Below are 27,467 nucleotides of genomic sequence, written 5' to 3' on the forward strand. Positions count from 1 at the left end.
CAAAGTGTTAAAAATGGTAGTTTTTTTAAGCTTATTTTACAGAGTCGTATATTAGAATAGAGAGCTTTATTGTCGTCAAACAAGAGAGCAGGCTGACAATACTTGATGCTTGCTAACCTATAGCATGTTTACGTTAGCATGCTAGCATGCTAAAGTTAAAATGGTAGTTTTTTTAAGCTTATTTTACAGAGTCGTATATTAGAATAGACAGCTTTATTGTCGTCAAACAAGAGAGCAGGCTGACAATACTTGATGCTTGCTAACCTATAGCATGTTTACGTTAGCATGCTAGCATGCGAAAGTTAAAATGGTAGTTTTTTTAAGCTTATTTTACAGAGTCGTATATTAGAATAGATTGCTTTATTGTCGTCAAACAAGAGAGCAGGCTGACAATACTTGATGCTTGCTAACCTATAGCATGTTTACGTTAGCATGCTAGCATGCGAAAGTTAAAATGTAGTTTTTTTAAGCTTATTTTACAGAGTCGTATATTAGAATAGATTGCTTTATTGTCGTCAAACAAGAGAGCAGGCTGACAATACTTGATGCTTGCTAACCTATAGCATGTTTACGTTAGCATGCTAGCATGCTAAAGTTAAAATGGTAGTTTTTTTAAGCTTATTTTACAGAGTCGTATATTAGAATAGAGAGCTTTATTGTCGTCAAACAAGAGAGCAGGCTGACAATACTTGATGCTTGCTAACCTATAGCATGTTTATGTTAGCATGCTAGCATGCTAAAGTTAAAATGGTAGTTTTTTAAAGCTTATTTTACAGAGTCGTATATTAGAATAGACAGCTTTATTGTCGTCAAACAAGAGAGCAGGCTGACAATACTTGATGCTTGCTAACCTATAGCATGTTTACGTTAGCATGCTAGCATGCTAAAGTTAAAATGGTAGTTTTTTAAAGCTTATTTTACAGAGTCGTATATTAGAATAGATTGCTTTATTGTCGTCAAACAAGAGAGCAGGCTGACAATACTTGATGCTTGCTAACCTATAGCATGTTTACGTTAGCATGCTAGCATGCTAAAGTTAAAATGGTAGTTTTTTTAAGCTTATTTTACAGAGTCGTATATTAGAATAGAGAGCTTTATTGTCGTCAAACAAGAGAGCAGGCTGACCATACTTGATGCTTGCTAACCTATAGCATGTTTACGTTAGCATGCCAGCATGCTAAAGTTAAAATGGTAGTTTTTTAAAGCTTATTTTACAGAGTCATATGCTTTATTGTCATCAAACAAGAAAGCATTTCGAAAATACTTGATGCTTGCTAACTCATAGCCTGCTAACATTAACATGCCAGCTATTTTAAGCCAATTTTGCAGGTATCCTCATCTCTCAGTCATATATTTTGGTACTTTTACGCATGATGACTGTTAGCATGCTAAAGTTGCGCTAGCTTTTTCCCCCCTCATTTTACAGGTCATATTTTTGTTACTTAACGCTACCTAGCCAGCGTGCTAACTGTTAGCAAGTTCAGCTTCATCTTTTCCGCATCCACGTACAATTTCCCCCGAAATTTCGGATGGTTTTCGCTTTTTAACTCTCTTTTTCTTTGACGTACTTGCGTCAGAAAATACCGCCCCAATGCTTGGGAAACCTGATAAAAATGACACAATATTTGTAATAATATGTATGTTTATGTTTTTGTTCTTTTCCGTCCCCACAGTGCAGTCGTGCAACGTCAGGTGCATGAATGGCGGGAGTTGTGCCGAGGACTCCTGCACGTGTCCTAAAGGCTTCACGGGGAACCACTGCGGACAACGTGAGTGCCGATACCGCACACTTAGCACTTTTGTGCGTAGACGTGTCCATGATTGGCATTTATTGGCTGGGACTGAGCTTTTTCCCGTCATGCTTCTGCACTCATTTGTGAATATGCGCTCATAGGCCACATCATTAGGCACACCTGCCCACGGATGAAGGGAACAAAAAAAAAAGAGTAAAAATTACGGAGCCCCTAAAGGGACATGGAGGGGAACATTTTTTTTATAATTTTTTATTTTATTTTTTATTTTTTAGACATGATAGTTTCTTGTGCGCACGGGATACTTGTCAAAAAAGTAAAAAAATAAAAAAATTATCAACTTGATTAAAAAAAATGTTTTTATTATTTTTTTTATTTTTTATTTTGCGCACGAGATACATGTCTAAAAAAAAATAATCATAACATTTTTTTTTTATCAGGTTGATAATTTTTTTTATTTTTAATTTTTTAGACATGTATCTTGTGCGCACGAGATACATGTCTAAAAAAATATATATATATAATTTTTTTTTTTTATCAGGTTGATTATTTTTTTATTTTTTTATTTTTTTGGACATGTATCTTGTGCGCACGAGATACATGTCTAAAAAAAAATTATAACATTTTTTTATTTATCAGGTTGATAATTTTAATTTTTTAAATTTTTTTTAGACATGTATCTCGTGCGCACGAGATACATGTCTAAAAAAAAAAAAAAATTATAAAATTTTTTTTTTATCTGGTTGATAATTTTTTTTATTTTTTATTTTTTTAGACATGTATCTTGTGCGCACGAGATACATGTCTAAAAAAAAAAATTATAACCTTTTTTTTTTATCAGGTTGATAATTTTTTTATTTTTTTATTTTTTTGGACATGTATCTTGTGCGCACGAGATACATGTCTAAAAAAAAAAATTATAAAAATGTTTTATTTATCAGGTTGATTATTTTTTTATTTTTTTTATTTTTTTAGACATGTATCTTGTGCGCACGAGATACATGTCTAAAATAAAATAATAATGTATCAATCTGATAAAAAAATGTTTTTTATAATTTTTATAAGAAACTATCTCGTGCGCAAGAGAAACTTTTCTCGTGCATACGAGGAACGTTTTATAAAGTTCAAAAAAAAAAAAAAATTGATAATTTTTTTAATTTTTTTATTTTTTTAGACATGTCTAAAAAATAAAAAAAAAATTATAAAAAATGTTTTTTCCCCCCATGTCCCTTTCAGGGCTCCGTAAGTTTTACTCTTTTTTTTGTTTCCTTCATCCGTGGGCAGGTGTGCCTAATGATGTGGCCTATGAGAGAAACGTTTTATAAAGTTATAAAAATAAATAAAAAAAAGATAATTTTTATTTTAATTTTTTTTAGACATGTATCTCGTGCGCATGAGAAACTATCTCGCTTTAAAAAATAAAAAAAAATTGATAATTTTTTTTTTTTTTTTTTTTAGACATGTATCTCGTGCGCACGAGAAACTATTTTGTGCGCACAAGAAAGTTTCTTCTGCGCACGAGAAACGTTTTATAAAGTTATAAAAAAAATATATATATATATATATATTTTTTTTAGACATGTATCTCGTGCGCATGTCTAAAAAAATAAAAAATAAAAAATAAAAATAAAAATTTCCCCCATGTCCCTGTAGGGGCTCCATAAAAAATAGTAAAGAAAAGAGGAAAAAAAAGGCATTTCATCATCGTTTTGTTGTTGTTGTTGTTCTTCCAGCTGTGTGCGAGAACGGCTGCCAGAACGGCGGACGCTGCATCGGCCCCAACAGGTGCGCGTGCGTGTACGGCTTCACCGGCCCGCAGTGCGAGAGAGGTGAGAGGTCACGCCGCCATTCCACAACCCAGACAAAATCGAAAAATCACACATGCAAAAAAAATAAATAAAATTGAGTTATGGGAGAAAAATGCGCGCCAACCCTGAAGTGTGCGAGCCCAACTGGAATGCTACCGTTAACAGTTGAAATGCGTCGAGTGCTAAGTCGTACGACTGAAGCGCGAGCATGTACAATTAGCAAAAAGTATTAGCAAAAAGTGTTAGCAAGCTAATTTCAGCACGCTAACAGTTGACATGTGTCAAGTAGCAATATGCAGTATATGACTCATCTGAGGGGTTTGGCTGCACAATTAGCGAAAAAAGCAAGTTAGCATGTTTAAGTTAGCGTGCTAAAATGCTGACAGTTGACATGTGTCAAGTATCAATATGCAGTATATGACTCATCTGAGGTGTTCAGCTGCACAATTAGCTAAAAAAGTTAGAGCATAAAAAAGTTGAATTCCTGTCAATAAAAAAATATATTTTTTTATAGTTCCAGCATAAAACCGTAACATTTTTATCACAAAAATTAAAAACATTTTTGTTATAGCATAAAAAAATTGAATTGGTATCAATAAAATATATTTTTTTATAGTATGAGCATAAAAAAGTTTAATTCCTGTAAATAAAAAAAATAAAAAAAATTAGAGTTAGAGCATAAAACAGTAACATAAAAATTATAAACATGTTTGTTAGAGCATAAACAATTTGAATTTGTATCAATACAAATATATTTTTTATAGTAAGAGCATAAAAAAGTTGAATTTGTATCAATAAAATTATTATTTTTTTAGTTAGAGCATAAACAAGTTGAATTTGTATCAATAAAAGGATTTTTTTTTTAGTTAGAGCATAAAAAAGTTAAATTCCTGTCATTGAAAAAATAAAAACATTTTTATAGTTGGAGCATAAAACAATTAAATTGCATCACAAAAATTGTTGTTAGAGCATAAACAATTTGTATCAATAAAAATATATTTTTTATAGTAAGAGCATAAAAAAGTAGATTTTTTTAATCAATAAAAGGATAATTTGTGATAGTAAGTGCATAAAAAAGTTGAATATGTATTAATAAATGTAAAACATTTTTTGTTAGATCATAAAAAGTTTAATTTGTATCAACACAATTATTATTATTTTTAGTTAGATCACAAAATAATTGAATTTTTATCAATAACAGGATAATTTTTTATAGTTACAGCATAAAAAGGTTGAATTCCTGTAAATAAAAAAATGTTTTTTTTATACTTAGACCATAAAACAGTAACATTTTTATCACAAAAATTCAAAAAAAATGTGTTAGAGCATAAACAAGTTGAATTTGTATCAATCTAAATATATTTTTTTATAGTAAGAGCATAAAAAAAGTTGAATTTGTATCGATAAAATGATTTTTTCTTTAGTTAGAGCATAAAAAAGTTGATTTTTTTAATCAATAAAAGGATAATTTGTGATAGTAAGTGCATAAAAAAGTTGAATTTGTATCAATAAATATAACAATTTTTTGTTAGATCATAAAAAAGTAGAATTCCTGTCAATAAAAAAATATTTTTTTATAGTTAGAGCATAAAACAGTAACATTTTTATCACAACCATTTTTGTTACAGCATAAACAAGTTGAATTTGTATCAATAACATTTTTTTTTTTTTTATAGTAAGAGCATAAAAAACTAAAATTTGTATCAATATAAGGATGATTTTTGATAGTAAGTGCATAAAAAAGTTGAATTTGTATCAATAAAATTATTATTTCTTTAGTTCGAGCATAAAAAAGTTGAATTCCTGTCAATAAAAAAAAAATACTGTTTTTAGTTGGAGCATAAAACAGTAAAATTTTATCACAAAAATTGTTGTTAGAGCATAAACAATTTGTATCAATAAAAATATATTTTCTTATAGTAAGAGCATAAAAAAGTAGAATTTGTATCAATAAAAGGATAATTTGTGATAGTAAGTGCATAAAAAAGTTGAATATGTATCAATAAATATAAAAATGTTTTTGTTAGATCATAAAAAAGTTGAATTCCTGTCAATAATTTTTTTTTAAAATATATAATTAGAGCATAAAACTAACATTTTTATCACAATTTTTTTTTGTTAGAGCATAAACAAGTTGAATTTGTATCAATAAAAATGTTTTTTTTTATAGTAAGAGCACAAAAGAGTTGAATTTTTATCAATAAATGTAAAATTGTTATTGTTCGATGATAAAAAAGTTGAATTCCTGTCAATAAGAGGATGGTTTTGTATAGTAAGAGTATAAAAAAGTTGAATTTTTATCAATAAATGTAAAATTGTTATTGTTAGATCATAAAAAAGTTGAATTCCTGTCAATAAGAGGATGGTTTTGTATAGTAAGAGCATAAAAAAGTTGAATTTTTATCAATAAATGTAACATTGTTATTGTTAGATGATAAAAAAGTTGAATTTCTGTCAATAAGAGGATGGTTTTGTATAGTAAGAGCATAAAAAAGTTGAATTTTTATCAATAAATGTAAAATTGTTATTGTTAGATGATAAAAAAGTAGAATTCCTGTCAATAAGAGGATGGTTTTGTATAGTAAGAGCATAAAAAAGTTGAATTTTTATCAATAAATGTAACATTGTTATTGTTAGATGATAAAAAAGTAGAATTCCTGTCAATAAGAGGATGGTTTTAGCATTGTTTTGTGAGTTTTGCAGGACATACACCTAAAAGCCAACTATTTTGTTTGACGCTATCTGCTATTGTGCTAACCCAAGTTAGCATTACACACGCAATTCTCCCTGAAACGTCATTTTGTATTTGTTATTGATGAGTCATTACCACAGGAACGCCAACACAGAACCATTCACATGTCACACTATAAATGCTACAGTATTGATGTCCCTCCATTACTGGACGCCATTGTTGCACATTTCCCTCCGTAAACACACGCAAATAACCGTCCACGTCTTGATGGATTTTCTCCCGGCGGCAGAAACAATGACATCAATGTTTTCACGTGTGAAAGTGGAACGGGGCCGAGGGAGCAGATAAGTGCGGGAGTTGATCCGTGCTTCCTGTTTGGCCTTTTTTTATTCATCCATTCACTCGCTCTCAGGCTTGGGTACGCCACGTTACGCTGCAGGCCAGGGGAAGGTTTGACGATAAGAAACGCCGCTACGCTCGGGAGAAACAAACTACTAAACACACACCAGCGACATTTATTTATGTGAGGAAGGGGAACAAGACCATGCACGTCACACACTTTCATGTACTTCTGACCTTCTGGAGACCTCTGGAAAAATGCCTACCTCTTTAGGACCAGCCTGTCTAGATATATAAAGATGTGTATTTACAACATTAATAATATATACATACTATGCAAATATAAAAAAGATACACTTTTAGTTCTTTTTTTTCTTTTTTTGTTTGTAATTGTTTTTTAAATCTTCATTATTTACTTCAAGTTATTACAGTATGTCTCTATATACATATTTATTTTATGTTGTATTCATTTTGGCCAAAGGGGGCGCATTTCAATTTCTTACCCACACTTGTTATTACATATGTTGGCCAGAGGGGGAGCACTTCAAATTTTTTCCATGCACTTCACACACTTTCATGTACTTCTTACCTTCTTGAGACCTCTGGAAAAATCCTACCTCTTTAGGACCAGCCTTTCTAGATATATAAAGATGTGTATTTATAACATTAATAATATATACATACTATGCACATATAAAACAAGTAAGCTTTTAGTTATTTTTTTAAATTTTTTTTGTGTGTAATTGGTTTTTAATCTTCATTATTTACTTCATTATTACAGCATGTCTCTATATACATATTTATTTGATAAATTTTAGCCATACGGGTCACATTTCAATTTCTTACACACACTTGTTATTTCATATGTTGGCCAGAGGGGGTGCACTTCCAATTTCTTCCATGCACTTCACACACTTTCATGTACTTCTTACCTTCTTGAGACCTCTGGAAAAATCCTACCTCTTTAGGACCAGCCTTTCTAGATATATAAAGATGTGTATTTACAACATTAATAATAGTTATTTTTTTAAATGTTTTTGTTTGTAATTGGTTTTTAATCTTCATTATTTACTTCAAGTTATTACAGCATGTCTCTATATATATATTTATTTTATTAATTTTAGCCATACGGGTCACATTTCAATTACTTACACACACTTGTTATTTCATATGTTGGCCAGAGGGGGAGCACTTCCAATTTCTTCCATGCACTTCACACACTTTCATGTACTTCTGACCTTCTTGAGACCTCTGGAAAAATCCTACCTCTTTAGGACCAGCCTTTCTAGATATATAAAGATGTGTATTTACAACATTAATAATATATACATACTATGCAAATATAAAAAAGATAAGCTTTTAGTTATTTTTTTTGTTTTGTTTGTAATTGGTTTTTAATCTTCATTATTTACTTCGTTATTACAGTATGTCTCTATATACATATTTATTTTATGTTTTATTAATTTTGGCCAAAGGGGGCGCATTTCAATTTCTTACACACACTTATAATAATAATAATAGATTTTATTTGTAAAAAGCACTTTACGTTGAGTAAACAACCTCAAAGTGCTACAGTGTATTAAAAAAAATAAAAATAAAAAGATAATAAAAAATAAATACAAATAAAAACTAGAACAGCCAAATAGCTAAAACTGGTATGCATACATCTAAAAAAAAAAGGCTTTTTTTTTTAAAAAAAAGAAGGGTTTTTAAGCCTCTTTTAAAAGCATCCACAGTCTGTGGTGCCCTCAGGTGGTCAGGGAGAGCGTTCCACAGACTGGGAGCGGCGGAGCAGAAAGCCCGGTCACACTTGTTATTACATATATTGGCCAGAGGTGGAGCATTTCCAATTTCCTACACACACTTGTTATTTCATATGTTCACCAAAGGGGGAGCACTTTTAAAAGCGACACACAGTCAATTTGAAAAAAAATCCCTCCTTTTTGGGACCACCCTCATTTTGATAGATGTCACCACCAGGGGTGCAAATGAGACTTTCTCTATTAGATTCTAAACCTACTCAGTAGCCTAGTGGTTAGAGATGGGTAGGTTGTGAGTTCAAACCGGCCGAGTCATACCAAAGACTATAAAAAAAATGGGAGCCATTACCTCCCTGCTTGGCACTCAGCATCAAGGCTTGGAATTGGGGGTGGAATCTCCAAAAATGATTCCCGGGCGCGGCCACCGCTGCTGCTCAATGCTCCCCTCACCTCCCAGGGGGTGATCAAGGGTGATGGGTCAAATGCAGAGAAAAATGTCGCTACACCATTGGAACTTTAACTTTTTAGATGCAATGTTATTGGGACCATGATTTATGTCAACACTTGTTCACACCTCCTCATATGGAAGATACTTTTCCTTCTTCATGTCTCAAGAAGGGTAGAAATACAAGAATACACACAGACACACACACACACACACACACACACACACACACACACACACACACACACACACACGCACACGCACACACACACACACACACACAAGTGTGATAGATTACATTTAGACCAAATGACCAGCTGTACAAAGTCTAGAGACGACATCCGGTTTGAAATCAAACACACACACACACACACACACACACACACACACACACACACACACACACACACACACACACACACACACACACACACACACACACACACACACACACACACACACACACACACACACGTATTTTATCCTTTGACATATTGACCCTCTCTCACAGCAAAGTCTATTTAACTTTTAGGGGTGTTAAAAAAAATTAATTCTCATCCGAATTATGATATTTATTCATTCTGGTTCTAAATGAATTCATAATAAAAAAAATAAGAAATACAAAAATATATATATATTTTTATTTTATTTTATTTTTTAAAATTTTTTTTCCTAATTTATTTTTAGCAATTTAAAAACAAAAAAAATCTATTAAGATTTTTTTCTACATGTAAAAAACCTCTACACTTGGGAAAGTTTGAATGTCCAGGATGAGTGGAATGTCTTGAAGGTGGAATGGTTTGAATAGGTTGAAAAATGTGGGAATTGTGCAACTTGGAAAAATGTCCCATTCATTTCAATGGGAACTTCCTGGAAATTTAGGAATTTTTGGAAAAGCGGAATTTTTATTAAATATGATTGGGAGCATGACTGTCCTGAATTGGTTGGTGTTGGAATTGTTTAAATCGGTCAAGAAATATTGAAGTAGTAAAAGTTTTTCCAATTGAAAAATTGTATTGCGGAATTTCGGGAAAACCGGGAATTTTTCAAGTTCTTAAACCAATTAGTTTTTTTGTCCTGACTTAGAGGAATGTTTTGACAGTGGAAGGGTTGAAATGCGTTGAAAAATGTGAAAGGAAAAAGGTTGGAAATAAGGTTAGACAAAAACAGGAACTCCTGGAAATGTGTTGAACGTGGAAAAATGGTTGTTTGAATTTCCAGGATGAATTGAATGTGTTGAAGGTGTGATGGTTTGAATCGATTGAAAAATGTGGGAATTGTGGAAGTTTGAAATATGGACAGTTCATTTTGAATGTGGAAATGTCCGTGAAACTGGGAGTTCTAGGAAATCCGGGAATTTGTTTATAATTGTTGAAAAAGAGCACACAATTCCTCAACAGGATGAATATTTTGAAATTGGAACGGTTTGAATCGGATAAAAAATGTGGGAGTTGTGGAAAACTTTTTTTCCATTGGAATTTCATAGAAATTTGGGAATTTCAGGAAAAGCGGGAATTGTTTTGAAAATGCTAAAAAAAAATGGAATGTTTTGAATGGTTGGTGTTGGAATTTTACAAAACGGTCGAGAAATGTTGAAGTAGTAACATTTTTAATTGAGAAATGGTATAAAGGAAGTCTTGAAATTTCGCGGAAACCGTGAATTTTTTCAGTTCAAAATACAACTTCGTTTTTTGTCCTGATTAAGAGGAATGTTTTGGCGCTGGAACGATTGAAGTAGGTTGAAAATTGTGAAAGGAGTAGTCGATAGAAAAAAGGGTGAAAATAGGGTTCGAAAAACCGGGAATTCTGAGAATTCCTGGAATTTTTTTTAACTTGAAAAAATTATAGTTTGAATGTCCTGGATGAATGGAATGTGTTGAAGGTGGAATGGTTTGAATAGGTTGAAAAATGTGGGAATTGTGCAACTTGGAAAAATGTCCCATTCATTTCAATGGGAACTTCCTGGAAATTTGGGAATTTTTGGAAAAGCGGGATTTTTCTAAATATGATTGGGAGCATGACTGTCCTGAATTGGTTGGTGTTGGAATTGTTTAAATCAGTCAACAAATGTTTAAGTAATAAAAAATGTTTTAATTGAAAAATGGTATTACGGAATTTCGGGAAAACCAGGAATTTTTCAAGTTCTTAAACCAACTTGTTTTTTTGTCCTGATTTAGAGGAATGTTTTGACAGTGGAAGGGTTGAAATGGGTTGAAACATGTGAAAAGAGTCATCGTACTGAAAACGTTTGGAAAAAAGGTTAGACAAAAACAGGAATTCCTGGAAATTTGTTGAACGTGGATAAACGGTTGTTTGAATTTCCAGGATGAATTGAATGTGTTGAAGGTGTGATGGTTTGAATCGGTTGAAAAATGTGGGAATTGTGGATGTTTGAAAAACGGACAATTCATTTTGAATGGGGAAAATGTCCCTAAAAACTGGGGAATTCTAGGAAATCCAAGAATTTGTTTATAATTGTTCAAAGGGAGCATGTAATACTGAACAAGCTAAATTTTTTGAAGTTGGAACGGTTTGAATCGGATGAAAATGTGGGAGTTGTGGAACTTTGAAAAATGTTCCATTCTTTTCAACGGGAATTTCAGGAAAAGCGGGATTTTTTTTGAAAATGCTAAAAAATTTGAATGTTTTGAATGGTTGGTGTTGGAATTTTACAAAACGGCCGAGAAATGTTGAAGTAGTAACATTTTTAATTGAGAAATGGTATGAAGGAAGTCTTGGAATTTTGCGGAAACTGGGAAATTTTCCAGTTCAAAATACAACTTCGTTTTTTGTCCTGATTAAGAGGAATGTTTTGGCGCTGGAACGATTGAAGTAGGTTGAAAATTGTGAAAGGAGTAGTCGAAAGAAAAAAGGGTAAAAATAGGGTTAAAAAAACCGGGAATCCTGGGAATTCCTGGAATTTCTTTGAACTTGAAAAAATTATAGTTTAAATGTCCTGGATTAGTGGAATGTGTTGAAGGAGGAATGGTTTGAATAGGTTGAAAAATGTGGGAATTGTGCAACTTGGAAAAATGTCCCATTCATTTCAATGGGAACTTCCTGGAAATTTGGGAATTTTTGGAAAAACAGATTTTTTTCAAATATGATTGTGAGCATGACTGTCCTGAATTGGTGGGTGTTGGAATTGTTTAAATCGGTCAACAAATGTTGAAGTAGTAACAGTTTTTTAATTGAAAAATGGTGTTACAGAATTTCGGGAAAACTGGGAATTTTTCAAGTTCTTAAACCAACTTGTTTTTTTGTCCTGATTTAAAAGGAATGTTTTGACAGTGGAAGCGTTGAAATGGATTGAAAAATGTGAAAGGAGTCATCGTACTGAAAAAGTTTGGAAATAAGGTTAGACAAAAACAGAAATTCCTGGAAATTTTTTGAATGTGGGTAAATGGTTGTTTGAATTTCCAGGATGAATTGAATGTGTTGAAGGTGTGATGGTTTGAATCGGTTGAAAAATGTGGGAATTGTGGATGTTTGAAAAACGGACAATTCATTTTGAATGGGGAAAATGTCCCTAAAAACTGGGAATTCCAGGAAATCGGGAATTTGTTTATAATTGTTCAAAGGGAGCATGCAATACTGAACAAGCAGATTTTTTTGAAGTTGGAACGGTTTGAATTGGAAAAAAAATGTGAGAGTTGTGGAACTTTGAAAAATGTTCCATTCTTTTCAATGGGAATTTCATGGAAATTTGGGAATTTCAGAAAAAGCGGGAATTTTTTTGAAAATGCTAAAAAAATATGAATGTTTTCAATGGTTGGTGTTGGAAGTTTACAAAACGGTCGAGAAATGTTGAAGTAGTAATCTTTTTATCTGAGAAATGGTATGAAGAAAGTCTTGGAATTTCGCGGAAACCGTGAATTTTTCCAGTTCAAAATACAACTTCATTTTTTGTCCTGATTAAGAGGAATGTTTCGGTGCTGGAACGATTGAAGTAGATTGAAAATTGTGAAAGGAGTAGTCGATAGAAAAAAGGGTGAAAATAGGGTTAGAAAAACCGGGAATTATGGGAATTCCTGGAATTTTTTTAAACTTGAAAAAAATATATATTGGATGTCCAGGATGTGTGGAATGTGTTGAAGGTGGAATGGTTTGAATTGGTTGAAAAATGTGGAAATGGCATAAGTTTGAAAAATGGCCAATTCATTTTGAATGGGAAAAATATCCCAGAAAACCTGGAATTCTGGGAAATCTGGGAATTTTTGGTATTTGTCAAGGGAAAGCCAGCGATTCCCGAATAGGCTGAACAGTTTGAAGTTGGAACGGTTTGAATCGGGTGAAAAGATGTGGAAGGTAGAGCGGGCAAAATCTGGAGAAGAAGAAGTTGAATAAATAGATGAATGTTGGTGTAGAAAAGCATGTGTGAATGTTTTGGAGCATTCACACAATTATTATTCCAAATAATTCACTGCTAGAATCGGTTGGAATCAAGAATCGAGTTAAATGGAGTCATCACCACAAGAATGGGATGTATTGGTGAGGAGCCCCAAGATTCCCACATCTAATTACCGAGCACTGGACTCATATTTCCAGTTCTTTATCGTCCCAGTTCTGCTTTCTTTCTTTCAGACGAATGAGTCTGAAACAGATCTTGCTCGGCCGAGCTTTACGATCACACAACCGGACAGGAATGATGGGAAAGTGCAGAACATTTCCTGTTCCAGACAGGATTTTTTTCTCCCCCTACCTCGACCTTGAGACCGTTTTATCGGGCTTTAATCCGACTTTCAGCGGAGCGTGACTGGAGACGTCCCCTCCGTTCATACTCTGCCCCGACTGAGCGACGGGGGGGGGGGGGGGGGGGGAGGTCAGCGCTTGGCCTCGGTGGCTGCAACCCTTTATGGTGTTGAATAAAAACCTGATGAATGAGACCTAAAAAAAAGGTCTGGGGAAAAAAATTTTCGAGACCAAATTGTTTCCCCATGTTGGCTCGTTCTCATGTCCTGAGATGCCTGAGCTCACGCTCCAAATTTACATACGTCCAGATGCGGAAATGTTCACCAAATAAATGCGTCCCTGACCCGCCACCGCATACGCCCCGATTTATACCAACGCGTCACATGGGCGACACATGTGGTTGTTTTCTTTACTGCCCTTTTTGGTTCTGAAGGACGTACGACGACGTGTTGGTGTACTGTAGCCTCGGTCTTTAGTTTGGCTCAGGGCTCAGATGTTGTGTTTTCCTGCACACAAAGAAATATGTGTGTGAAAAAAGGAGAGAAACAATCAAAGCCCACACCACCGCAGTTGGCTGATGTTCCCTTTTTCCTTTTAGTCATCCGACTTCTCCTTTTCCCTGGTTTTATTTCCATGTGGGTGGCATCGTCCTTGAGAGATTTATTAGACCCGTATGCTGTGTCATGAGCAGGGGTGTAGAACTAAACTCTGGGGCCCCGTTGACCAAAATCACTATCGGGGATCCCCCACTCCACCCCATTCCATTCTAAAACTTTTAAAAAGTCTACGTTAAACTATCCCAGTATGAATTAGCCCTGGCTCCCCCAAAAAGGTCTTAACCTAAAAAGTTCTTGGCGCCCCTAATAGGTTCGAGGAAGTTCAGTTCCCTTAACATTTGGGCCTATTTCGGACCTTGCCAGACCCTCCAAGAAGGACTAGGTACTGATCATTATCAAACCAGTACGGTACAAATATCCGGTTCCTGGAAATCAATACCAGGTACTCAACGGTACCAATTTTTGGTACTTTTGTGTGTGTTTTATTGACATTTTTGGATCCGGTTGTTATAACCGAAATATGCAAGCGGCAGAAATGAGTTTCCTCTACAGAATGTCTGAGATCACCCTCAGAGATAGGGTGAGGAGCTCGGTCATCCGAGTAGAGCTGCTGCTCCTTCACGTCGAGAGGAGCCAGCTGAGATGGCTCGGGCATCTACTACGGATGCCTCCTGGATGCCTCCCTGGTGAGGTGTTTCGGGGATGTCTAGCCGGGAGGAGACCTCGGTGTAGACCTATGACGCGTTGGAGGGACTATGTCTCACAGCTGGCCTGGGAACTCCTCGGTATCCCCTCTGTAGAACTAGAGGAGGTGGCCGTGGACAGGGAAGTCTGGGCATCTCTGCTTAGACTGCTGCCCCCACGACCTGGACTCGGATAAGCAGCGGCAGTAGGATGGATGGATGGACAGTTGTTATAGAATCAGATTTGAGTCTCATTAGCCATGCGGTTGGACTTCCAAGACGTTAGTAAGCAGTACTGTGTACTGTCTTACAGCTGTGTATTGGTTTCAAAGCGGGTAGCAAACTTGGCGCCCTGTAGTCACATGAGGGGCGTTTGGCCAATCAGAGAGGGCCTGGCCGGACGATCTCTTCTCTGATTGGTCAAAAGACTGACTACAGGGCGCCATGTTTGCTACCAACAGGAGGGTCCCTATTTGGACGGGTCTGTCTATGGTTTGTTGTCCAACTAGGAAGTTGAAGCTGAATATGTTATGTTGCGCCCTACAAAGCATTATTCTTAGTACTCACCAGCTGTTTGATTGTAACATTCATCTTATATGTAGTTCTCATGAGAAAAATTTGGAGGTGTTAAAATCGCTATGTAAAATTACCAATGCTAATAGTAGTCTATGGCAAATCCAATTCTAGCGCATTTTGGAAGAGTAATGCCTTACTCATTTGGATGTTTTCTACCAAGCATACTTGCTCGGTTGGTGTTGATAATTGCAACGTTACTTAGAGTGAGTTTGACTGAGTCCACCCCGAGTGCTGCTTGACTGATCGGTTACGTGAGCCAGTGTTTAGTCTGCAACCGGACGTAACGTCAATTGTAACAAAGGTATCGAAATACGGCACCGTTTTGATCGATATCCTGTTGTACCGACGGAATTTGGTCAGTGCCTATCATAGTACCGAATTTGGTACCACTCCCTACCTCCAAGGTGGAGGAAAACATCATGAGAAATAATGACAGTACAGTACGATAAGACCGTGTATACCTTAGACACACCTAACTAGTAGTGCCATTCCGTCTTTTAGTCGCATTGACTTGATTTTTCTACCGGTTCCACACGTACAGGAAAGTTATCTGCTGGAATACCTTCAATCGTACCCAAACCAAAACCCATGCTCGAAAGTTAATTCCAATGGAAAAACAAAAAAAGTCATACTGAACCCGACCAAACCTTACTTTTGGTAAGGTTACATAGGACAGGCTCCGGCTTTCTTGTGACCCAGAACAGGATAAAGATCAGAGCAACTGGATTGATGGATTAGATTCTGATTGGTGCTTTACTTTCCCCGATGGAATCCTCCTAAAGCCTGATGAGAACAGGATCAGTGGACCTTGGAAAGATCAAATAGAACCCGATTGGCAGGCAGGAAATCCCAAAATGGACAAGACAGGGTGGATATATGAGAGAGGGAGCTTGTTTTATTCATAAAGTCACTTTTGACCTACTTTTTTTTCTCTCTGCGCCTCCCGTGCTTTTTGTTCTCCCACATGAGATCACTTTTCATGTAGCACCAGGAGCTGCTGAGGGCAATAAGTCTGCTAACCTCACGCAGATTTATCACTCCAGCTCAAACCTTGAACACACCACCTCTCTCCACAGTTCACGGTTCACAACTGCCAACCGAGCGGTCTCACTTTCATATCCACGGTGTCGATCTCGTTGTTTTAAATCGAAGGCCGTGTTTGCTCTGGCGCTCCGGTTGCAAGTTCTCCTGTAAGGGGCTTCAGCGTTTGGATCGCTTAAATGGTTTCCGCATGAGATCACTTTGCCTTCGTTTACATTATCGCCCTTGTTGATGCTATCGTGTCCCCATGAGCACATCTGTGGGACTTTTGTGTTACGGGGTGCGTTGTCACGAGTGTGTTGCGTTGTCTTCAAGTCGTGTCTTTTCAAATCGAGGCTTACCAATGGTCACGTCCAAATGTGTGAAAGAGCCTAGCGGTCGTTGCAGCCCTGTGGCTAACTGGAACAACGTGCGCTTTCACAAGGTCGGTTCCGCTGCTACCAACACCAGTATTGTTCTTGTTAAGTCTTGGTGAAAACTGTTACTTGTAAACGCTTCTCTTTGCAAGCCAATTCGGTTTCAGAGCAACTTAAAACAATAAAAGTAAGGCTTTGTTTCAAGGTATGAGTCATGTTGTTAAAACCCTGCCAAAGATCAATGACTCAACCCAAGTGTTTCCTCAAATAATCCTCCTCCGCATCTCGAGATGTGATCACTGCAATGACTCAAAGTGTTATTGTAATTCATTAATAGGTCATTTCTGCTCTCCCCTCAAACAGACTACAGGACTGGACCGTGTTTCACGCAGGTGAACAACCAGATGTGCCAGGGCCAGCTCAGCGGGATAGTCTGCACCAAGACGCTCTGCTGCGCCACCATCGGGCGCGCATGGGGTCACCCTTGCGAGCAGTGCCCCGCCCAGCCCCACCCGTGCAGACGCGGCTTCATTCCCAACATCCGCACCGGAGCCTGCCAAGGTGAGGATGCGCTTCCCCCGATATACAAACTTTACGTGTCGTCACCCCAGGGGAACACGCTCCGGCATCCTGAAAACCAGTATCAACAAATCTGGGGGGGTGTTTACATGTACATAGCAGCAGGCCTGGACTTTGGACAAAAGGCAGTTTGTAATCATTTTTCAACATTTAAACATCCTGGTTAAACATACAAAATGCCAGCTCAGTATTGCTGTTATTTTCCTGGCAAATAGACCGCATTGCTAGCGCTGTTATTAAATCGACCCCATAAATCATATTCTCACCCAGCTTAACCTACTCGACAAAGATTTGAACTCGATTTGTTATTTACAGCTAGAATTCAACAACTCGAGTATTTCATATATATTGCATATATATATATATATATATATATATATATATATATATATATATATATATATATATATATATATATATATATATATATATATATATATATATATATATATATATATATATATATATATATATGAATGAAATACTTGACTTTCAGTGAATTATATATATATATATATATATATATATATATATATATATATATATATATATATATATATATATATATATATATTTTATTTACATAGAAAAAAAAAAAAAATACTTGAATTTCAGTGTTCCGGTGGCTTGCCATTAGATGGCAGTATTGTCCTGTTTAACTTCTCCGTTCATGATGAGTATATCATTTCGGTCGCCATGTCTGTAATTTCCTCGTTCTTCTGCTTCGTCTCCTTGTTGTGTGCGCAGTTGTGCACTCTATAAAAGCCCTAGATGTTATGACGTCATTGGGCAGGCAAGCTGTTTATATTGTGGGAAAGCGGACGTGAGAACAGGCTGTCCCACTCAGTCTCAGGTCCGCATTGAGCTGGAGGGGGCGTGGCCTCCAGCTCCGCCTGAATACCGGGAGTTTGTCGGGAGAAAATCTCTGCCGGGAGGTTGTCGGGAGAGGCGCTGAATACCGTGATTCTCCCGCTAAAAACGGGAGGGTTGGCAAGTATGCCTTAGAATCCTGAAAATTAAACACAATTGGTTTCGGGCACTGGTCAATCTCGGATTTGTTGGAATTTCAAGGTTTCCCAACTGGTGGACATTTAAAAATGAGGGGCGCGTAAACAAATGACGAGCAATCCAGTCTTGGCTAGCAAAAGTGCTAAAGCTCCTGGGGGCTCTTTTCTGTTGTTTCAAAGCACTACATAAAATATGTAAACGAAGAAAGACGAGTAGACCAAACGAAGCAGTGGCAGAAGTCTTTTCTAGAACTGGTAGGTACCTAACCGTGATTATGGCGTACCGTTTCCTCCCTACTTTATATCCGTACAAGTATTCATGTGTGAGCCAGACACCGTTTTGTGTCTGCTCCAGATTAAGTCCTTGTTAATCACATGCGCTGAAGTCACCAAGCCACCAGAGAGCCTTGGGAGACTTGGAGTCAGAGCAAACCGCACATGACCATGAATCCAAATGTAGGTTCAGGGTGTTGGCGGCCACATGCTGCCTCTGTGTCTCATACACACAGTGTTGTTCTCAAGTGAAGCAGGTTGGGCAGCTCAATAGATTGAAAACAGCTCCCTTGCTACATCTTCGGATTATGGAGGGGGGAAATAAATCCACTTTGGGAATAAAGGGTATGCACATTCGTTCCCAATGGCGTTATATCATCAATACTGGGAAAATATGACTCACGGTGAATGCTTGGAAAAGCGTACGTTTAATAAAAATGTTTCCTGTTTCGAATGAGTTGCTGGAAGTCTTGACCCTGGAGTGAGTGACAAGTTACAACATGGTGAGTCTTCTGTTATACAATGTTTTGAATAAGCCAGCCAAAAACACAGTAGATCCGCGCCTGTTCGCAGTTATGCATTCGCTCACATTTGTTAATGGTAACTTCAATCAATCCATCAAAGTAGCCCTTAATCACAAATGTCTCAAAGGGCTGCACAAGCCACAATGACATCCTCGGCTCAGAGCCCACATCAAGGCAAGGAATAACTCAACCCAGTGGGAACAAAGAGAAACCTTGGAAGGGGCCGCAGATGTGGGGAGCCCCCCCCCCCTTGGTGACCGGTGCGATGGATGCCGAGTGGATTCAGTTCATAATGTGAGAACTTTTATAGAAAAGTGATTCGATGGCACTATCTGCAGGTGAAAAAGAGTCCTGCAGTTATGAATCCAACAGAGGGTGCTGTCTTTACAAGTTAATTTCCTCAACATTCAGCAGATTCCTAAAAACACTACATAGCTGCCTTATTGAGGATTTTTAAATAACTCTTCGGCAATGCACTACACTAGGTCCTCAAAAACAGCAGAGTACCCCGGTTATCTCGCTATCCATCTATCCATCTTCTTCCGCTTATCCAAGGTCGGTTTGTGGGGGAATCTGCCTAAGCAGAGAATCCCAGAATACCCCCGCCACTTTGTCCAGTTCCTCCTGTGGGATCCTGAGGCATTTCCAGGTCAACTGGGAGACATACTCTCTGTCCTGGGTCTTCCCCATGGCCTCCTACCGGATGGATGTGACCTAAACACCTACCCAGGGAGGCGTCGATGGGGCATCCTGACCAGATGCCCGATCAACCTCAACTGGCTCCTCTCGATGTGGACAACCAACGGCTTTACTCTGAGCTCCTCCTGAATGACAGAGCTGCTCACCCTATACTCATTTCGGCCGCTTGTAGCCGTGATCTTGACCTTTCGGTCACAACCCAAAGCTCATGACCATAGGAACGTAGATCGACCGGCAAGTGGAGAGCTGTGCCTTCCGGCTCATTTCCTTTTCCACCATTAAGGATCAATACAAGGTCCGTATCAGTGTAGACGCCTCACCAATCCGCTTGTCGATCTCACGATCCATTCTTTCCAAGACTCTGAGGTGCTTGAATTCCTCCACTAGGGGAGGAGTTCACAGACGGCAAAAGCTCTGACTGCGCTTAGAAATTCTGTCCATAAATGTGAATCGGTTTACACTTTAAAAACAGACATTTTTAGGGACCTTTGCAAACAACAGGGCTCTACTGTGCTCTTACGATGTGTGTGTTAAAGTACATGGGTGCATAATTGCCCCAATTGAAGGAATTCAAGTACCTAGGAGTCTTGTTCATGAGTGAGGGAAGAGTGGATCGTGAGATCGACAGGTGGATCGGTGTGGCGTGTTCAGTAATGCCGACACTGTATCGATCCGTTGTGGTGAAGAAGGAGCTGAGCCGGAAGGCAAAGCCCTCAATTTACCGGTCGATCTTTGTTCCCATCCTCCCCTATGGTCATGAGCTTTGGGTTATGACCGAAAGGACAAGATCCCGGGTTCAAGCGACCGAAATGAGTTTCCTCTGTCGGGTGACGGGGCTCTCCCTTAGAGATAGGGTGAGAAGCTCTGTCATTTGGGAGGAGCTCAAAGTAAAGGTGCTGCTCCTCCACATGGAGAGGAGCCAGATGAGGTGGTTTGGGCATCTGGTCAGGATGCCACCCGAACGCCTCCCTAGGGAGGTGTTTAGGGCACGTCCGACCGGTAGGAGGCCACGGGGAAGACCCAGGACACGTTGGGAAGACTATGTCTCCCGGCTGGCCTGGGAACGCCTCGGAGCTGGACGAAGTGGCTGGGGAGAGGGAAGTCTGGGCTTCTCTGCTTAGGCTCCTTCCCCCGCCACCCGACCTCGGATAAGCGGAAGAAGATGGATGGATGGATGGATGCATAATAATATCACCACTTTTGTTTTTATCAGCATTTTCTGACATGTTTCTGTCTGCTTTCCCTCCCAGACGTGGACGAGTGTCAAGCAGTGCCGGGTCTCTGTGCTGGAGGGAACTGCATCAACACCGTGGGATCCTACGAGTGCAAATGTCCCGCCGGCCACCGTCAGAGTGAAACCAGCCACAAATGTGAAGGTGAGTGTGGTCTTTACACTTTTTCAGCTTTCCAAGCCGTAATAGTCTCCCTATTGCAGTCCTTAGTCCATTGGTACACCTAACATTGTCCATTAATGTATACATACTGTATCTCTTACAGCTGCTTCAAGTTGTTGTTAAGCAGTCCAAAAATGTTTGAAAACAATCTTAACTTAATTACTACTGAAAATCTGCATCAACCAAAATGTCTACCAAAGAAAACATTAATAAAGTTGTGAGCATCGTGAACGGGCCCTCACCTCGTAACGGCGGGGTTCACTTTCTTCTCATTTCCTGTTTGCTGTGACCAATTTAGGAAGTCCAGTTGCATCTAGTGGCATATTGATCCTAAATGATGAATATATTACTTTTGGGAGTCAAATTATTAACATTAAAATTTTCTGTGAGGAATCGTCAGACTGACGATCAATCTTTATCGGCACACCCCAGCCACACCTTACAACGCAGACCGGGGTTGTCAAAGTGGTTTTCATTGAGGGCCACATGGCAGTTATAGCTGCCAGCAGAGGGCCACTTGTAACAGTGAATATATATAAATTGTTTTAAGTAGACTGTTTGTTGATTTTACAGCATACTTGCCAACCTTGAGACCTCCAATATCGGGAGGTGGGGGGTAGGGTGTGGGGGGTGGGGGGTTGGGGGCGGGGGCGTGGTTGGGGGCGTGGTTATTTACAGCTAGAATTCACCAACTCGAGTATTTCATATATATATATATATATATATATATATATATATATATATATATATATATATATATATATATATATATATATATATATATATATACTGTATGTATATATATATACATATATATATATATATATATATATATATATATATATATATATATATATACTGTATGTATATATATATACATATATATATATATATATATATATATATATATATATATATATATATATATATATATATATATATATATATATATATATATATATATATATATATATATATATACAGGTAAAAGCCAGTAAATTAGAATATTTTGAAAAACTTGATTTATTTCAGTAATTGCATTCAAAAGGTGTAACTTGTACATTATATTTATTCATTGCACACAGACTGATGCATTCAAATGTTTATTTCATTTAATTTTGATGATTTGAAGTGGCAACAAATGAAAATCCAAAATTCCGTGTGTCACAAAATTAGAATATTACTTAAGGCTAATACAAAAAAGGGATTTTTAGAAATGTTGGCCAACTGAAAAGTATGAAAATGAAAAATATGAGCATGTACAATACTCAATACTTGGTTGGAGCTCCTTTTGCCTCAATTACTGCGTTAATGCGGCGTGGCATGGAGTCGATGAGTTTCTGGCACTGCTCAGGTATTATGAGAGCCCAGGTTGCTCTGATAGTGGCCTTCAACTCTTCTGCGTTTTTGGGTCTGGCATTCTGCATCTTCCTTTTCACAATACCCCACAGATTTCGTCTCCTTGTTGTGTGCGCAGTTGTGCACTCTACTCTCTAAAAGCCCTAGATGTTATGACGTCATTGGACAGGCAAGCTGTTTATATTGTGGGAAAGCGGACGTGAGAACAGGCTGTCCCCACTCAGTCTCAGGTCCGCATTGAGCTGGAGGGGGCGTGGCCTCCAGCTCCGGCTGAATACCGGGAGTTTGTCGGGAGAAAATCTCTGCCGGGAGGTTGTCGGGAGAGGCGCTGAATACCGGGATTCTCCCGCTAAAAACGGGAGGGTTGGCAAGTATGTTTTACAGTAAAAATTTTACATTTACAAAATTTTACTGTAAAATATAGTGTTTTTTATTTGATTTATTACAATATTTTACGGTAAATGAAAAAACAGTACCACTGTTTTTTGGGGGGATTTTACGGAAAAATCTGGCAGCTTAGTTGCCAGAATTTTACTGTTAAATTGACATTGTTTTTTCCAACATTGTATTGTGAATGGAAAAACAGTACAAGTTCTTTTTTTTATTCTGGCAACTGAGCTGCCAGTTTTTCTACCGTAAAAACAAACGTACCGTCTTTCCATTTGCAGTAATACACCGTCAAAAACAACAACCGTAGATTTTACAGTCAAAAACTGGCAGCTCAGTCAACAGAATTTTAAAGCAAAAAACAGTAGTAGTTTTTTTCAATTTACAGTAATATGCTGTAAAGAACAACGTAACATTTATTGTAATTTTTATTCATTTGATGGGTAGTTTGCTGTAAAGTGAAGTAATTTTTTTAAATTTTTATTCAGACAAAAACATGTTTGGAAAGTATGATAATATACTGTGATATTTGTTGCAATATTGGATACCATGCCATTTCAAGCAGTGCATATATTTTATCTGTCAAAATAAAAAATAATAAATTACTGTGGGGGGGCGTGGCCTGCGGACCTGCAGCGAAGCGGGGTGTGTCAGGATCGCCATTGAGATTAGTGACAGGTGCGTAGATGACACAGCTGTGAGTGTTTGTCTGATCCCCTGTCGCTCTGTTAAAGGCAGCAGTCGGGAAGGAGAGGAGGTTGTTGATGGTGGAGAACGAGCGAGAGAAACTTTAACATGGCTGAAAAGCACACCTTATTGCAAAATAAATCATTGTTCGCAAAGATGAACACGGCTGTCATGTCCGTCATTGGTGGTCCAGAGAACCCGGAGGAGCAAGACCTCCACAATTACATTTAAATAGAAAACATGAAGTACTTTGTTGACACATAATTTCCAGGTGTTTGCGGGCCAGATAAAATAATGTCGCGGGCCAAATCTGTTTGGTGTTGTTTACTGCCATCAAATTGCAGTCTACACGTGTCTCTTATGTGTGACTGCCATCTACTGGTCGGACTTATCATTACACCATGTACTAAATAAAATTGCTTCGAGGTCGGTAAGCACAACCAGAATCATGGCGTACATTAAGCGCACCGGGATATAAGGCGCACTGTCCATTTTTGAGAAAATTAAATGGTTTTAAGTCCGAAAAATACAGGACCAGTATCGAGTCCAAGGTGCCCGGAGTCAGTGGTCTGTCAGTTAAAATGTCGTCTTATGTAGTCTAAAAACGTCCCTCACATTGAAGGACAAAACCAGATTTTGAGTTGTAAAATTCACTTGTTCAAAAGTCTGTTGTTCACTGCCATCAAATTGCAGTCTACACGTATCTCTTATGTGTGACTGCCATCTACTGGTCGGACTTATCATTACACCAGGTACCAAATAAAATTTCTTCGAGGTCGGTAAGCACAACCAGAATCATGCCGTACATTAAGCACACCGGGATATAAGGCGCACTGTCCATTTTTGAGAAAATTAAAGGGTTTTAAGTCCGAAAAATACAGGACCAGTATCGAGTCCAAGGTGCCCGGAGTCAGTGGTCTGTCGGTTAAAATGTAAAAAGGTACTGGTCTTATGTAGACTAAAAATGTACCTAACATTGAAGGACAAAACCCGATTTTAGTTGTGAAATTCACTTGTTCAAAAGTCTGTTGTTCACTGCCATCAAATTGCAGTCTACACGTATCTCTTATGTGTGACTGCCATCTACTGGTCAGACTTATCATTACACCAGGTACCAAATAAAATTTCTTCGAGGTCGGTGAGCACAACCAGAATTATGCCGCACCGGGTTATATGGCGCACTGTCCATTTTTGAGAAAATTAAAGGGTTTTAAGTCCGAAAAATACAGTACCAGTATCGAGTCCAAGGTGCCCGGAGTCAGTGGTCTGTCGGTTAAAATGTCGTCTTATGTAGTCTAAAAACGTCCCTCACATTGAAGGACAAAACCCGATTTTAGTTGTAAAATTCACTTGTTCAAAAGTCTGTTGTTCACTGCCATCAAATTGCAGTCTACACGTATCTCTTATGTGTGACTGCCATCTACTGGTCAGACTTATCATTACACTATGTACCAAATAAAATTGCTTCGAGGTCGGTAAGCACAACCATAATTATGCCGTACATTAAGCGCACCGGGATATAAGGCGCACTGTGCATTTTTGAGAAAATTAAAGGGTTTTAAGTCCGAAAAATACAGGACCAGTATCGAGTCCAAGGTGCCCGGAGTCAGTGGTCTGTCGGTTAAAATGTCGTCTTATGTAGTCTAAAAACGTCCCTCGCATTGAAGGACAAAACCCGATTTTAGTTGTAAAATTCACTTGTTCAAAAGTCTGTTGTTCACTGCCATCAAATTGCAGTCTACACGTATCTCTTATGTGTGACTGTCATCTACTGGTCGGACTTATCATTACACCATGTACTAAATAAAATTGCTTCGAGGTCGGTAAGCACAACCATAATTATGCCGCACCGGGTTATATGGCGCACTGTCCATTTTTGAGAAAATTAAAGGATTTTAAGTCTGAAAAATACGGTACCGGTATCGATTCCAAGGTGCCCGGAGTCAGTGGTCTGTTGGTTAAAATGTCGTCTTATGTAGTCTAAAAACGTCCCTCACATTGAAGGACAAAACCAGATTTTGAGTTGTAAAATTCACTTGTTCAAAAGTCTGTTGTTTACTGCCATCAAATTGCAGTCTACACATATCTCTTATGTGTGACTGCCATCTACTGGTCAGACTTATCATTACACCATGTACTAAATAAAATTGCTCCGAGGTCTGTAAGCACAACCATAATTATGCCGTACATTAAGCGCACCGGGATATAAGGCGCACTGTCCATTTTTGAGAAAATTAAAGGGTTTTAAGTCCGAAAAATACAGGACCAGTATCGAGTCCAAGGTGCTCGGAGTCAGTGGTCTGTCGGTTAAAATGTCGTCTTATGTAGTCTAAAATCGTCCCTCACATTGAAGGACAAAACCAGATTTTGAGTTGTAAAATTCACTTGTTCAAAAGTCTGTTGTTTACTGCCATCAAATTGCAGTCTCCACGTATCTCTTATGTGTGACTGCCATCTACTGGTCAGACTTATCATTACACCAGGTACCAAATAAAATTGCTTCGAGGTCGGTGAGCACAACCAGAATTATGCCGCACCGGGTTATATGGCGCACTGTCCATTTTTGAGAAAATTAAAGGATTTTAAGTCTGAAAAATACGGTACCGGTATCGATTCCAAGGTGCCCGGAGTCAGTGGTCTGTCGGTTAAAATGTACAAAGGTACTGGTCTTATGTAGACTAAAAACGTCCCGGACATTGAAGGACAAAACCAGATTTTGAGTTGTAAAATTCACTTGTTCAAAAGTCTGTGGGAGTCCAAACGTCAATTTATCCAAATAAAAACGATATTATCCTTGCCTACAATCTTCCAATAAAGCTGGACTTAATTAGCTGAAGAAGGTTACGTTCACATTTTTGTACAATTGCTTGGAATTATTAGATTAGGCGAGTTTTAATAGCGGCACAGTTGCAGACTGTTGACTAAAAAGTGACAGCATGTTCTCAGTTAAAATTGCCCAGACATGTGCAACACACACACACACACACACAACACACACACACACACACACACACACACACACACACACACACACACACACACACACACACACACACACACACACACACACACACACACACACACACACACACGCACACATAATCACATTGCAATGTGTTGACGGGATGGAATTTCAACAATGCTTTGACAGAAGGGGCTGATAGTTAACCAGGTGTGTGTTGTGTCCCTTCAGCTGAGGATGTTTGTGTAGTCCTTGGGAAGGCTAACAAAACGTTTTGAATTATCAGGTACCAAAACTGTGACACATCCAGGTACTACGTTTTGGTCCCACCGTTGGATTTTACGTGAATCGATAGCCGGTAGTGCTGACAGAGTTCGGTCGGTGCTTATAAAAGTACCGAACTTGGCACCCATCCCTTCCTCTGTCACACGCTCACTTTAAAACAAACCTACTATAAATTACAATACGTTTGCATTTTTCTTTGTTCATTTCTGCTCGGTGTTTGGTAAATTTTCCCACACTTACAATGTGGGCCACGTATCGAAAAATTCCACCGTTACCTTGTTATTGTTGCATTATTATTGACAGCCCGAGTTGATGCACATTTTTAAGTAATTTATAGACATGTGTCGTAACCACGAACACAAAGACTGCCTGTGAACTAATCGGAGACTCCAAATTGTCCCCAGGTGTGAATGTGAGTGTGAATGCTTGTTTGTTTATACGTGTCCTGTGATTGGCCGCTGATCGGTCCAGGGTGGGCCCCGCCTCTTGGCCAGAGTCAGCTGGGATAGGCTCCAGCTCCCCCGTGACCCTGAGTGTTATAGAAATGGAATGAACGGCTTAGTCTGAGTACCGCTCCTCTGGGTCGGCCCGGCCGTCGTTTCTAAGCACAA

The 27,467-nt window shown here is 38.0% G+C and overlaps 1 protein-coding gene across 1 annotated transcript in view; it reads left to right on the forward strand.

Moving 5' to 3' along the window:
* Positions 1 to 27,467, forward strand: part of LOC133635050 (fibrillin-2-like) — a 182,531-nt gene that overhangs the window by 40,596 nt on the left and 114,468 nt on the right. The window contains exons 4-7 of the mRNA XM_062027782.1: positions 1,674 to 1,769; positions 3,485 to 3,580; positions 17,064 to 17,261; positions 21,033 to 21,158. Coding sequence (XP_061883766.1) covers positions 1,674 to 1,769; positions 3,485 to 3,580; positions 17,064 to 17,261; positions 21,033 to 21,158 — 516 coding nt within the window. The remainder of the gene's footprint in view (positions 1 to 1,673; positions 1,770 to 3,484; positions 3,581 to 17,063; positions 17,262 to 21,032; positions 21,159 to 27,467) is intronic.

Source organism: Entelurus aequoreus, linkage group LG19 (genome assembly GCF_033978785.1).
Source record: "Entelurus aequoreus isolate RoL-2023_Sb linkage group LG19, RoL_Eaeq_v1.1, whole genome shotgun sequence".
NCBI classification, from domain to species: domain Eukaryota; kingdom Metazoa; phylum Chordata; class Actinopteri; order Syngnathiformes; family Syngnathidae; genus Entelurus; species Entelurus aequoreus.